The 11,431-nt window shown below is 29.6% G+C and overlaps 1 protein-coding gene across 3 annotated transcripts; it reads right to left on the reverse strand.

Annotated features, from left to right (window-relative positions):
• Window positions 1–459: 459 nt before the first annotated feature.
• Window positions 460–9,663, reverse strand: LOC143912144 (facilitated trehalose transporter Tret1-like). Of its 3 annotated transcripts, none has more exons than XM_077431368.1 (8): window positions 7,864–7,945; window positions 5,573–5,731; window positions 3,525–3,680; window positions 3,251–3,453; window positions 2,984–3,170; window positions 1,090–1,481; window positions 904–1,015; window positions 460–817 (listed from the first exon to the last, which is right to left on the reverse strand). In XM_077431368.1, exons 2-8 carry the CDS (start codon window positions 5,688–5,690, stop codon window positions 549–551), a joined length of 1,437 nt encoding a protein of 478 aa, XP_077287494.1. In that variant the 5' UTR covers window positions 5,691–5,731; window positions 7,864–7,945; the 3' UTR covers window positions 460–548. The 3 variants fall into 3 exon arrangements, with proteins under 3 accessions (XP_077287494.1, XP_077287495.1, XP_077287493.1); XM_077431369.1 differs by lacking the exon at window positions 7,864–7,945 and adding an exon at window positions 9,591–9,663 and having other exon boundaries at window positions 461–817; XM_077431367.1 differs by lacking the exon at window positions 7,864–7,945 and adding an exon at window positions 7,554–7,629 and having other exon boundaries at window positions 461–817.
• Window positions 9,664–11,431: the final 1,768 nt, after the last annotated feature.

Here is an 11,431-nt window from a genome sequence, read left to right on the forward strand (position 1 = left end):
AAATAATAAATCAAATACACAAAGTATCGTAAAATATCCTCAACTTTGACCGAAACTGAAAGAGTTTTTTTCATTGCTGGAAATTTTTGTACCAAATCTAGAAATAGGCTTTCGGATTCTCATTTAAATATTTTAGTATTCTTAAGAAACTAATTTAAATAAGTTTACTTTTATAATTACATTTTTTCCAGTTAATAGATATATTATGTATTTTTTACTTTTTTTATATTTTGTAAATAAATAAATATTTTTTTTATTAATAAAAAATATTAAATTGAAAAAAAAATGTTTTTTTTACATGTGTCCCGGGATCCCGGGAATCCCGGGAACGCATCCGGGTTCCGTCCCGTGTCCCGGGGATTTAAGAAGTCCGGAAATACAGAAACCCTAATACATATACGAAGAGGCGATTCAATGGGTGTTAAAATTAAATCATTTCTCAATAATTAAAACATAGTTTACTTTGAAAATAGAATTGTATTTAAATAAATTATATTACAGTTATGCGATCACAGTCGAAATATACTATGAAAATTTATTTATAACGATTATTTATTAAGAACAGCTTGAATTTCCTGAAGACTCTTTCCCTTTGTTTCGGGAAGCAAGAAGAAGACGAAGAAAAATGCTGCTAATGTGAACATACCAAAAATCCAAAAAGCATAATGCATTCCCAAGGCTTCTGCTATTGTTCCAAAGAAATTTGTGATAATAAATGCAATTATCCAACAAATAGTGGTAGCAATAGTCGAAGCCATTGATTTCACACCTGGATCAAACAATTCACCCATTACCGCCCATGGTAGTGGTCCGAAACCTGGAAAAATTAAAAAAAAAATCTGGTCACACATACATTGAATCAGCTAAGAATAATACTACAGTGAAATAATTTCTTTTAATTACCGATGCAATAGACGCACATGAACAATACTAATGAAGCTACCGGTAACCATGCTATGTATTCAACTGCCGAACTTTGGACTGAATCCAAAATGAAGAATAATCCTAACAGAACCTAGAAATAAAATAAATATAGAGTATTTACTAATTGTCTATTGGAAATACATATTACAACAAATTAATCTTCACCAGTGCGATGGTCATTCCAACCGCGGATACTATCAAAAGTAAACGTCTTCCGAGTCTATCGACGACAAGTGGTGTCACAGAACTCGCCAATACTTGAACCACACCAATGATGATGGTAGAAATGTCTGCAGACATTCCTGTGTTGGCTTTGTCGAAAATAGTCTGCATATAAAAAAGTACAACGTTGATTCCAGATAATTGTTGAAAGGCGACAAGTCCACATGAAAGGTATAACGCTTTGAAATTGCCCTTAGATGTCCACAAATCACTGATTGATGGTGCTTTTGAATTTTGATCGAGTCCTGCTTGAATGGCATTCAACTCTTCTTGAATTCCTTGTACAGATTTTCCCCGCAGTCTAACTAATGATGTTTCAGCAGCTTCTCTCTGTTCTAGAGTTGATAAAATTATTATAATATAAACTTTTTACTTACATGTAAACGGCGTACATGTACTATAAATTACCTCAAATTAATTGTACCTATTTATAAAATAATATATGTGGTGAGGCGCTAAACAATTAGACGATTAATATCTTGAAAATTGTTAATTTTATTCAAAAGTAAATATTCACTGGGTAATTAAAACCAAAATACATGAAATTTTTTGACATCAAGCAAATCTCAGACAAAAAACTCAAATCTCATCAAGCAATGTCAGACATAATCTATTTTTATGATCAGCAAAATCTCTCGATTGCTTAGAAAGTTTCTGAATCAGGGTTGCCAGACGTCCCTATTTGAGCGGGACTGTCCCGAGTTCTACAGACAAATCCCGAGTCCCGCATTGCCTCTGAAAATCCCGACTTAACAAAATTTGTATAAATACAAAAATGTACGTAAATGAAAATGGTAAATTTAAAAAAATATCAAAAGTAACAAATTTTAATCCATTAAAGTCCTGTCCTTTAACCAAACATGACAATCGAATTTTTCTTCAATTGAAGAATTAACAAAATTATTTGCAATTTTGACCGTCTATACGAAGATCTCTGTTTATTAAATATTTTTTTACTGTAGCAAACGAGAAAAAACTATTTATGAGAAATGGATAATATTTTTTAAAGATCATTCCACTTGCAATAATTTGTATAAAATTGTGGCCTACAACTCAATCCTACATTCCATTGCAATTAGCGAAAGAATATTTAGTCTAATGAGTGCAACCTGGAGAAAGGAGAGAAATAGATTATTATTATAAACCGTAGAAGCTGAATTAATGCAATTTTAATGACTTAGGAAAATTAAGAACATATTTTGAAACAAGCTAGGAAAAAACTTTTAATATAACTGTTTTGATTGTATAAATTTTTATATTGTAATTCCTGCAATTGTATCAAATATTTTTTAATAACTGTGATTTCTGTGAATCATTAAGTGACCATATTTTATATGTTCTCATCTACATATATACATACTTATGTAGTTATGTACTTTTTTACATCATTATATATCATTAATTTTTAAATTTCTTTTTTTTTGATCGTTCGAAATAGTAAATGTGTGATTTTGGAAATCTGGCAACCATGTTCTGAATGGATATTATTAAATTTTGGAATGTTTTGGTTCCAACAGGATGAGATGGATTGTCTGTGGCTGTGAAATGTTCTGTCATGTCTCTTTTCGGAGGTGTTGCCTATGATCTATGATTTTTGATCTCTAATCCCTGATACCTTTGCTTGTGCGATTTTTTTCCTGTTTGGTTATTTAAAGGAGTATATGTATGTATGTTTATTTACTTAAAATATTTCAGGAGTAAAATGATAGAATCCAACTAGATATTCAAAGAATATCAGAGATCGAAAAAAGTGATTAACAATATTTGAGCTCACCTGAGGTACATTATATTCAAAATTGACTTTGCAGTGATATTGTACAATGATCATTATACTTACGACTACCGACAAGATAACTGGGACTCTCTGGCATAAAAAAGAATGCTATCATAAACAAGACAACAGGCACCATTGAAATAATACTGAGAGTTAAATAGCTAACATACGGACCAATGCCATATGTAAATAAAAATCCGAATACAATAAACATTTGTAGAAAAGATCCGAGAGCACCTCTTATTTCATTCTGAAAGTTTTCAGTTTAAATATTAATTTTGATACATTTATTTTCATCCATAATACTGATAAACTATAATATTTTAATACCTCAGCTATTTCTCCAACATACATGGGTACTACCGTAAACAGTTGTCCAACGGCCAAACCAAAGATAATCCTAGCTGCATAAATTTGGTTGACATTGTTTGCTGATGCAATAAGAATCCATCCAATAAGTAGCGGAACTCCACTTGCTAGAATACACAATTTCCTACCGAATTTGTCTGCTGCCCAACCGCTATATAACGGACCTAAAAATATTGAAATATTATCCAGACGTCTAAAAATTGTATTAATATACCTAATTTATTATTTGCATCACTTATAGCGGCTCCTAATGTGATTAATGAGCCTATCCACGATTCTTGATCGGCATTAATAGGAATGTTTAATGGGGACTGTTCGGGGTTCTTCAATTTTGGTAGCGACGGAGAAGTCCATCCCATGGTCATTCCAAGTGCTAAGATACCCAAGTTTCCTATAAATAAAACAAGCAAAACGATTGAAGAAACGTAACGATTACATATGTACACAATTTCATTGTGATTTCAACGGAAGCTTGACAATTACTTATTTCACATTGTCGTGAAATAGAAGTGGCATTTGAAATATGATGCAGATTAATTGAATGATTGAGGAAGTACACTTAGTAGACAACAATTGTATGCATAAAACTTTAGAACGTTTTCTTATTTATGTAATTTACGGACTATTTTTACCGCAGACCATTTATGGAAGACATATTATGGAAACATTTCGAGTACATTTCTAAGTAAACTAATCATTCGATTAACATTTATATTAAGAATAAACGTGAATTTTTTTACTGTATTTTATTACAATTTGATGATATCTATCTATATATATATACAATTATAAAAAAAAGTTTTTTTAAAACATACCTCTTCTACAATTTGTATATAAAATTATTATTTTGAATAAAAATAACAATAATTTTATTTTACTACCGCCATCTATGAATAAAATTAATGACTACGAGACGTCACTGAGATTAAAAATTTTCGATCTTGAAACGCTTCTTAAACGATATTTTATCTCTATTGTAATGGCGGAGGATCCACTTACTTATATTGATATGACCAAAATGAGCAATATGGCAAAGTATGAAAACGATCGGATAAGAGGCAAACTTTTTCCTGAATTGTAATCGTAAGTGAAATGTAAAGATCAATGTTTGTCTGTCTGTCTGTCTCGAATAGGCTCCTAAACCACTAAACTGATAACGATGGAAATTTCAGGATTTGTTGTATGCATGTCCGGGAAGATTCCTGTGAAAAAATATCGGCCAAAAACGGGAACGGAAACGGGAAAAACGGGAATGAGTGGCATTACAACGCCATAATTTCAAATGTTTTCGCATCGCGACATGCGTTGTTAAGATAAAATAAACAATTAATTGAATAATTTCAAATTTGTTCTCTCTCTGCGTTTTTCCGACAAATGGGAACAGGAACGAGAACGGGAACGGGAACTGGAACGAGAATAGCGAATGGGAACGGGAACGGGAATTGCATGCGTTATTGAGGCATTGCAACGAATGCCGGGTTCAGCTAGTTATTAATAAATTGTATTATTTTAAAAATATATTTTATTTTATTTTCAATATACAAATTTAGATTTTCACTCGGACAAATAATGAATAATGAATTTAAGAGGGCTGTACAGCAGCGCCTCGTCCATACAAACGTACTATACTTCTCCCTACCTCAATTATGGCACTAGAGAAATTATTTTTCAATATGCTATGGATATCCACCATTGGGGTGCATCTATCGTTTTATTTTTTTGATTAATTATTATTTTTTATAGGAGCTAGGAGCCGCCAAACATCTATAAAATCGCCTCTTTTTTACACCCACGAAAAGAGTCTAGCGTGCTTATTTAACGGTCGATTTTAAAAAAAATACGCCGATAGATGCACAGAAAATATCTTTCTCATACCGATGATGAAATTTTTTTAAAAATTGGTCCAGTTTTGGAGGAGAAAATAGAATACTAAACCTCGATTTTGTCAATTTAAAACACGTTTTATCTGGTCGAAGCGCAACTGTCGCATTCACTCAATATATATATTGATATATATTGTCGCATTCACTCAATATATATATCGAAGAAAGGAACGGCAACAAATTTAAGGTTTCCGGTGTACAGCCCTCTTAACTTCTTCAAATGAAACCTTTCGTTTATTCCGATAGACTTTCAAGTGACTTGAATAAAAGTATTTTCGCTTTGTTTACTCTTTGGTTTATAATACGTAATAGTATACTTTTTGTTGCCAAAAATCATTGGAGATAGTTAAGGAATACTTCTCAGTCAAACGTTCGAGGAAATAAAACATATTGTATTTACCACCAGCTGCAGCAATGTACTGCATCGATTTCGAGCCCGTCTCTTTTTTGCCCTGCTCCATCATCATAGGCTGATAAACACTACTGACGGTAGAGTGATCCGGTTTCGCACTGGCCATTTGCTTCTAACTGAGGAGGCGTTGCATTCGATAGCTTGTCGCTACAATCAAATTAAAAGGGAAACAAGAAATAGATTAAATTTCATTCATGCATTCAAAAAAGTTATACGATTACTTTCAAATGCCCAAAACTGATAATTACAGTATATAGACAAATTACTGATGAATTAGCATTACAATATCATCAAGCGAATGTCCATTTACGCAGAATATTATTGAAATATACTACATATGTGCATATAATATTAGGTTGTATTCAAAACTTACTCTAATATTCTTGCATTATTTGATTTTGATTTTTAAATGCTTTTTATTATTACTAAATTATGTTCACAATACATCTTATATCTATTTTAATAGCTACTGATCTACTGATCATTTTCTATTTTACAATTTTAAATTAATTTTGTTAGTAATCATAGTATTATATTATTATAATGTTAATATGTACAGCGTAATAGGAAAAAGAGCTCAAAAACCTATTTACAACTCTTATAAATGCTCATAATACATCTAATAAATAATAAAATAAATAAAGACTCTCTAAAGTCGATGACCTAAAGCAGATTGTGTTTAGGTAATCTGTGTTCATACCTGAATGTACAGGTGAAAAATGTCAAAAATTATATTAAATAAAAAATATCAATCAAAATATGCAGTTCATTTTGAACATTGAGATAATTACAAATTTGAAATAGTATGGCATTAGTGAATTGATTGTTATAAATTAAACCATATACATATCTATTGTAAAATAAATCTTATTTTAACTAGTTAAATTTATATTTTATAATTTCTATAAAATATAATAGACTGGTGTCTCTGAAGTTATTCTTATTTGATCATAAAAAAATAAAATGTCTCATTTTTGAACGTCTTATATGTCTTACATTTAAATATACATATACATATGTATTGTTTCAATACAAATTTATAATTGAAAATAGGTTTTTGAGCTCTTTTTCCTATTATGCTGTAGATTAACATTAGAATAATATAATACTATGATTACTAACCAAATAAAATAAAATTGTAAAATAGAAAATGATCAGTAGATCAGTAGCTATTAAAATATATATAAGATGTATTGTGAACATAATTTCGTAATAATAAAAAGCATTTAAAAATCAAAATCAAAACAGTGTCCTCTTTAAACGCTTAACATTGGTCTGTTTCAACAAACATTACGTGAAACAGATTTATGAACCTAAACACAAATCGGTGTTTCTTATCATAGATGATTTTTATCTATTCTGTTTAATTTTATCCCAAAAAATGGTTCATGCAACGTATGTATGTATGCCTAATTTTTAGAAAAATTCCTATTTAGTTTTCCGCTTGAGACATGGAAGAAGCTTAGCACGATTTATGTATATGTAGATATAATCAAATCCAATGATTGTTCAATTTACTTCAAAAACTTGAGTCGGAGTTTCTATTATATCGAATAAATTGAATGGTGTAGCAACCCTATTACGTACAAGACGATATTCCACATTAGAGTCATCGGCATTGTGTGGCTTATATCGCGGAAGAGATGACAAATGGAGAAAAGTGCCAATTATTTTAGTTTGTAGGATTCGAAAAATTGAAAAAGTTATTCAAAATATCCAGAAAATTTTAAAGAATTTAATATGTTTACGATTCAATTTTAAAATTAAAAGAATTGAATAATTAAGTTTGAGACATTGAAATGTAAAATAATTTAAATAATCAAAATCAAATACAAATTTATTTATTTTGATAAGTTATGATCAATCTAGATAGAATTTTTTTTATATTCTTGTTATAAAATTTTCAATTAAAACTTAATTCGCGAACTATGAAAACAACACGAATATAAATTTAATAAAACATGTATACTATAATTTATATGGTGTCTAATTCTACCAGGAAGCGTTCTTCAGCTTGTTATATATCAGACTATCACAATTAAACTGAGGTTCATATTTTCGATTCAAATAGATAATATCGTTTAAAATGAGGTTGATTAAAATACTAAAAAATATTGTTCTTAGGTTATCAAACTATGTTGAGTTCGAGCGTATCAATCCAAATAAAAACATTAACGTATCAGTGACATATGTAGATGGAAAATGATGAACAATCATCAGCAAAGAAAAATTAATTTAATATATCGCATTAGGTTTATTGCAAAGCAGTTGTAAAATACCTTATATAAAACAATGTAGTTACATAAACCCGTGTGAAAACTATTAGACGAGTGCAATTGACTGAATATGCGTCGATACTGCACTGATTTACAAAATCAGTTTATAAATATGCACTTGATGAAGCTCTATCTAATCTCAAATTCTCAAAACTTCACTTAACACTCTGTGCGGTTAGCTATTTTTTTCCATGTATGAAGAGCTTTCATACCCTATCTATCGATAGGGTACATTTTTTAAAATTTAAATTCAAGGTTTCAACAGTATAGTCTTTTTGTTTTCAAATCGCAAAGTATGTAGATATTTAGCTGATTATTAAACGAGAAGTTTCATCTCATGGAAGTGAAAAAATTAAAATAATATATATATTCATTAAAATTTAGAAGTTTATAATGTTCGCAATGCAAGAACGTTTGGGATCTATTTGAAAATTCCAACATATGGAACAGTTCAATACGATTATTTCCTAGAGTAAAGACATGCTTTATAAGCAATAGTTATGCTACATATAAACCTATTTATATAATACAGGAAATATTCAATTATCTTTTTGATACATCTAAATAAATATTTAATAGAAAAATATTTATATATAATATTATATGTACAACTAAAACTAAATTTTCCTGGATTTCAAGAAATAGTTTGGATTGGTATTCCACTTGACGCATTTAATAGTTATCTTTTGAGAGTTGCGTACTTGAAATAAATTCACAAGGATGTTTCATATACATAGGTATGTACATATATGTATGTCGTGACACAAACTTGTTGAGAAATTTTCCAATAAAATAATAGCAGACATTTTTCTCGGCGCCTACACCTGTTGAATATAATTTTTCATATCTTAAAGTATGAAACTAAGTGAATTTTAAAATATTAAGAGAATATCTAATATATAATTTCGAAAGAGACTTTGTATATATGTAAGTTTTGGTTCGTAGAATTCGTGACGTTATTGAAAAAATTTAATTTTCTATAACGACGATATTGATATCGATTTCGATTCCGTTTTCAGTTTCAAATCCAGATTCATTTTTCAGTTCCGGTTCGGGATTCCCTTTTCAGTTCCGGTTTCGGATTCCTTTTTTCAGTTCTAGATCCGGATTCCTGTTTCAGTTCCTATTCGTTTTAATAATAATGATAATAATAGCTTTTATTCCAGACGATGGGGAGAATATTGCAATCTCCAACGCCCATATAAATAATATATAGATAATAAAAATAGTAAACATGAGAAGATGCAGCAGCAAGAAGACAATTAGGCGATTAAAATATACGAAGACGTAGAGAGGCCACTCTCATCCTGAGAATGGCTTCAAAGTGAGGCACATGCTCTTTCACAAACATTTGCGCAAGTTTTCCCATTTCTATTTTCAGTTTCGGTTTCGGATTCCTTTTTTCAGCTCCAGATCCGTTTTCCTATTTCCAGTTCCTATTCGTTTCCCTGTTTAAGCGGTTTATATTACAAAAACCGAGCGAAGCCAGGTAAAACCACTAGTTGTCTATAATTTTCAAATATAGGAATTTTATTTTAATTTTCTACTATTAAATTAATAAACACCCACGTACATATTTCCACTCACATTTCAGCTACATATTTGAAAATACAAGTAAAACTTCCACTCATTTTAATAAACATCATGGAGCAAACATTGAGAACAATTTCCATATGATGCTAGCAAATTCTCTATTTTCTGCAGTTGTTCCATAAGCATACAAAACCCACCTTTATTTGCTATTGGTTTTCAGTTGAAACAAGGGCGTGTGTGTGTGTCAAATTGAAGTGCTTTCAATTAAGTAAACGTCTGCTAATACATGGTCGACAAATATATATAGATCGACGGAAACTAATTACAATAGTTTCTTTTGCATATGAAGAGGGAACTAATTGAAGTGTTTCAACTGTGGTATTATTTCCATATTGTATTGAAGTACAATTTTTTAAATGGATACTTTATGTTAAGAAGCAATGTTTCTTTATAAAAAAAGTGAATTTATGGGCTGAAAATTAAAACGCCATACATCAAACTATAAAAAGGGAAAAAAAAATATTAAACACATTTGTTGTTATTGTATTACTAGTGTTGTACCCGATGAAATACCATCGCTTGGGTTGTTGGCCAATTAAGTTATTAAATTAAAAAAAAATTAAAGAAATGTGTCGATCCGCACGCGGTCGAATTTTTTTCAAATACCTTTTAAATATATTTAATTTAATGTTTATATTTAATTGTTTAATATGAAAAAAATTGTAAAAACCACCTACCTACCAATGTACATATAAACAATATGAAACACCAATAGAAAAATTAATTAATTAAATACATTTTCAATAGATGGCGCTAGATGCTCAGAAACTTTACGCCATCTATTAGGCCAGAGGAAACATTGGTAGCAAACAGTATATATAGAGGTTTTTTTCTTTTGTACTTTCGTACATTATATTAGTATATTCGTTAATTTTTTTTGGCATTGATTTAGCTGTGACGTACATATGTATGTCGAATCGAAACGACTATTATAGTAAGGCGAGCGTTGTCTTACACAGAAACAGAAACACAGAGACACACAGAATAGTGATATTATATATATGGTGATAGAAGATTATATTTATAACATTCTAAAAATGTGTGAACGTCATAACTCAGCAGCCTAATTCATCAATATATTTTGTTTTTGTTTTATTGTGATATTGTAAACAATATTTACTAATTATTTATTTTTTTACCATAATCGATTAAGTATTTTAAATTATTTTACATTTCAATGTCTCAAACTTAATTATTCAATTCTTTTAATTTTAAAATTGAATCGTAAACATATTAAATTCTTTAAAATTTTCTGGATATTTTGAATAACTTTTTCAATTTTTCGAATCCTACAAACTAAAATAATTGGCACTTTTCTCCATTTGTCATCTCTTCCGCGATATAAGCCACACAATGCCGATGACTCTAATGTGGAATATCGTCTTGTACGTAATAGGGTTGCTACACCATTCAATTTATTCGATATAATAGAAACTCCGACTCAAGTTTTTGAAGTAAATTGAACAATCATTGGATTTGATTATATCTACATATACATAAATCGTGCTAAGCTTCTTCCATGTCTCAAGCGGAAAACTAAATAGGAATTTTTCTAAAAATTAGGCATACATACATACGTTGCATGAACCATTTTTTGGGATAAAATTAAACAGAATAGATAAAAATCATCTATGATAAGAAACACCGATTTGTGTTTAGGTTCATAAATCTGTTTCACGTAATGTTTGTTGAAACAGACCAATGTTAAGCGTTTAAAGAGGACACTGTTTTGATTTTGATTTTTAAATGCTTTTTATTATTACTAAATTATGTTCACAATACATCTTATATCTATTTTAATAGCTACTGATCTACTGATCATTTTCCATTTTACAATTTTAAATTTATTTTGTTAGTAATCATAGTATTATATTATTATAATGTTAATATGTACAGCGTAATAGGAAAAAGAGCTCAAAAACCTATTTACAATTCTTATAAATGCTCATAATACATCTAATACATACTATTAATTAAA

This window comes from Arctopsyche grandis, chromosome 5, assembly GCF_051622035.1.
Source record: "Arctopsyche grandis isolate Sample6627 chromosome 5, ASM5162203v2, whole genome shotgun sequence".
NCBI classification, from domain to species: domain Eukaryota; kingdom Metazoa; phylum Arthropoda; class Insecta; order Trichoptera; family Hydropsychidae; genus Arctopsyche; species Arctopsyche grandis.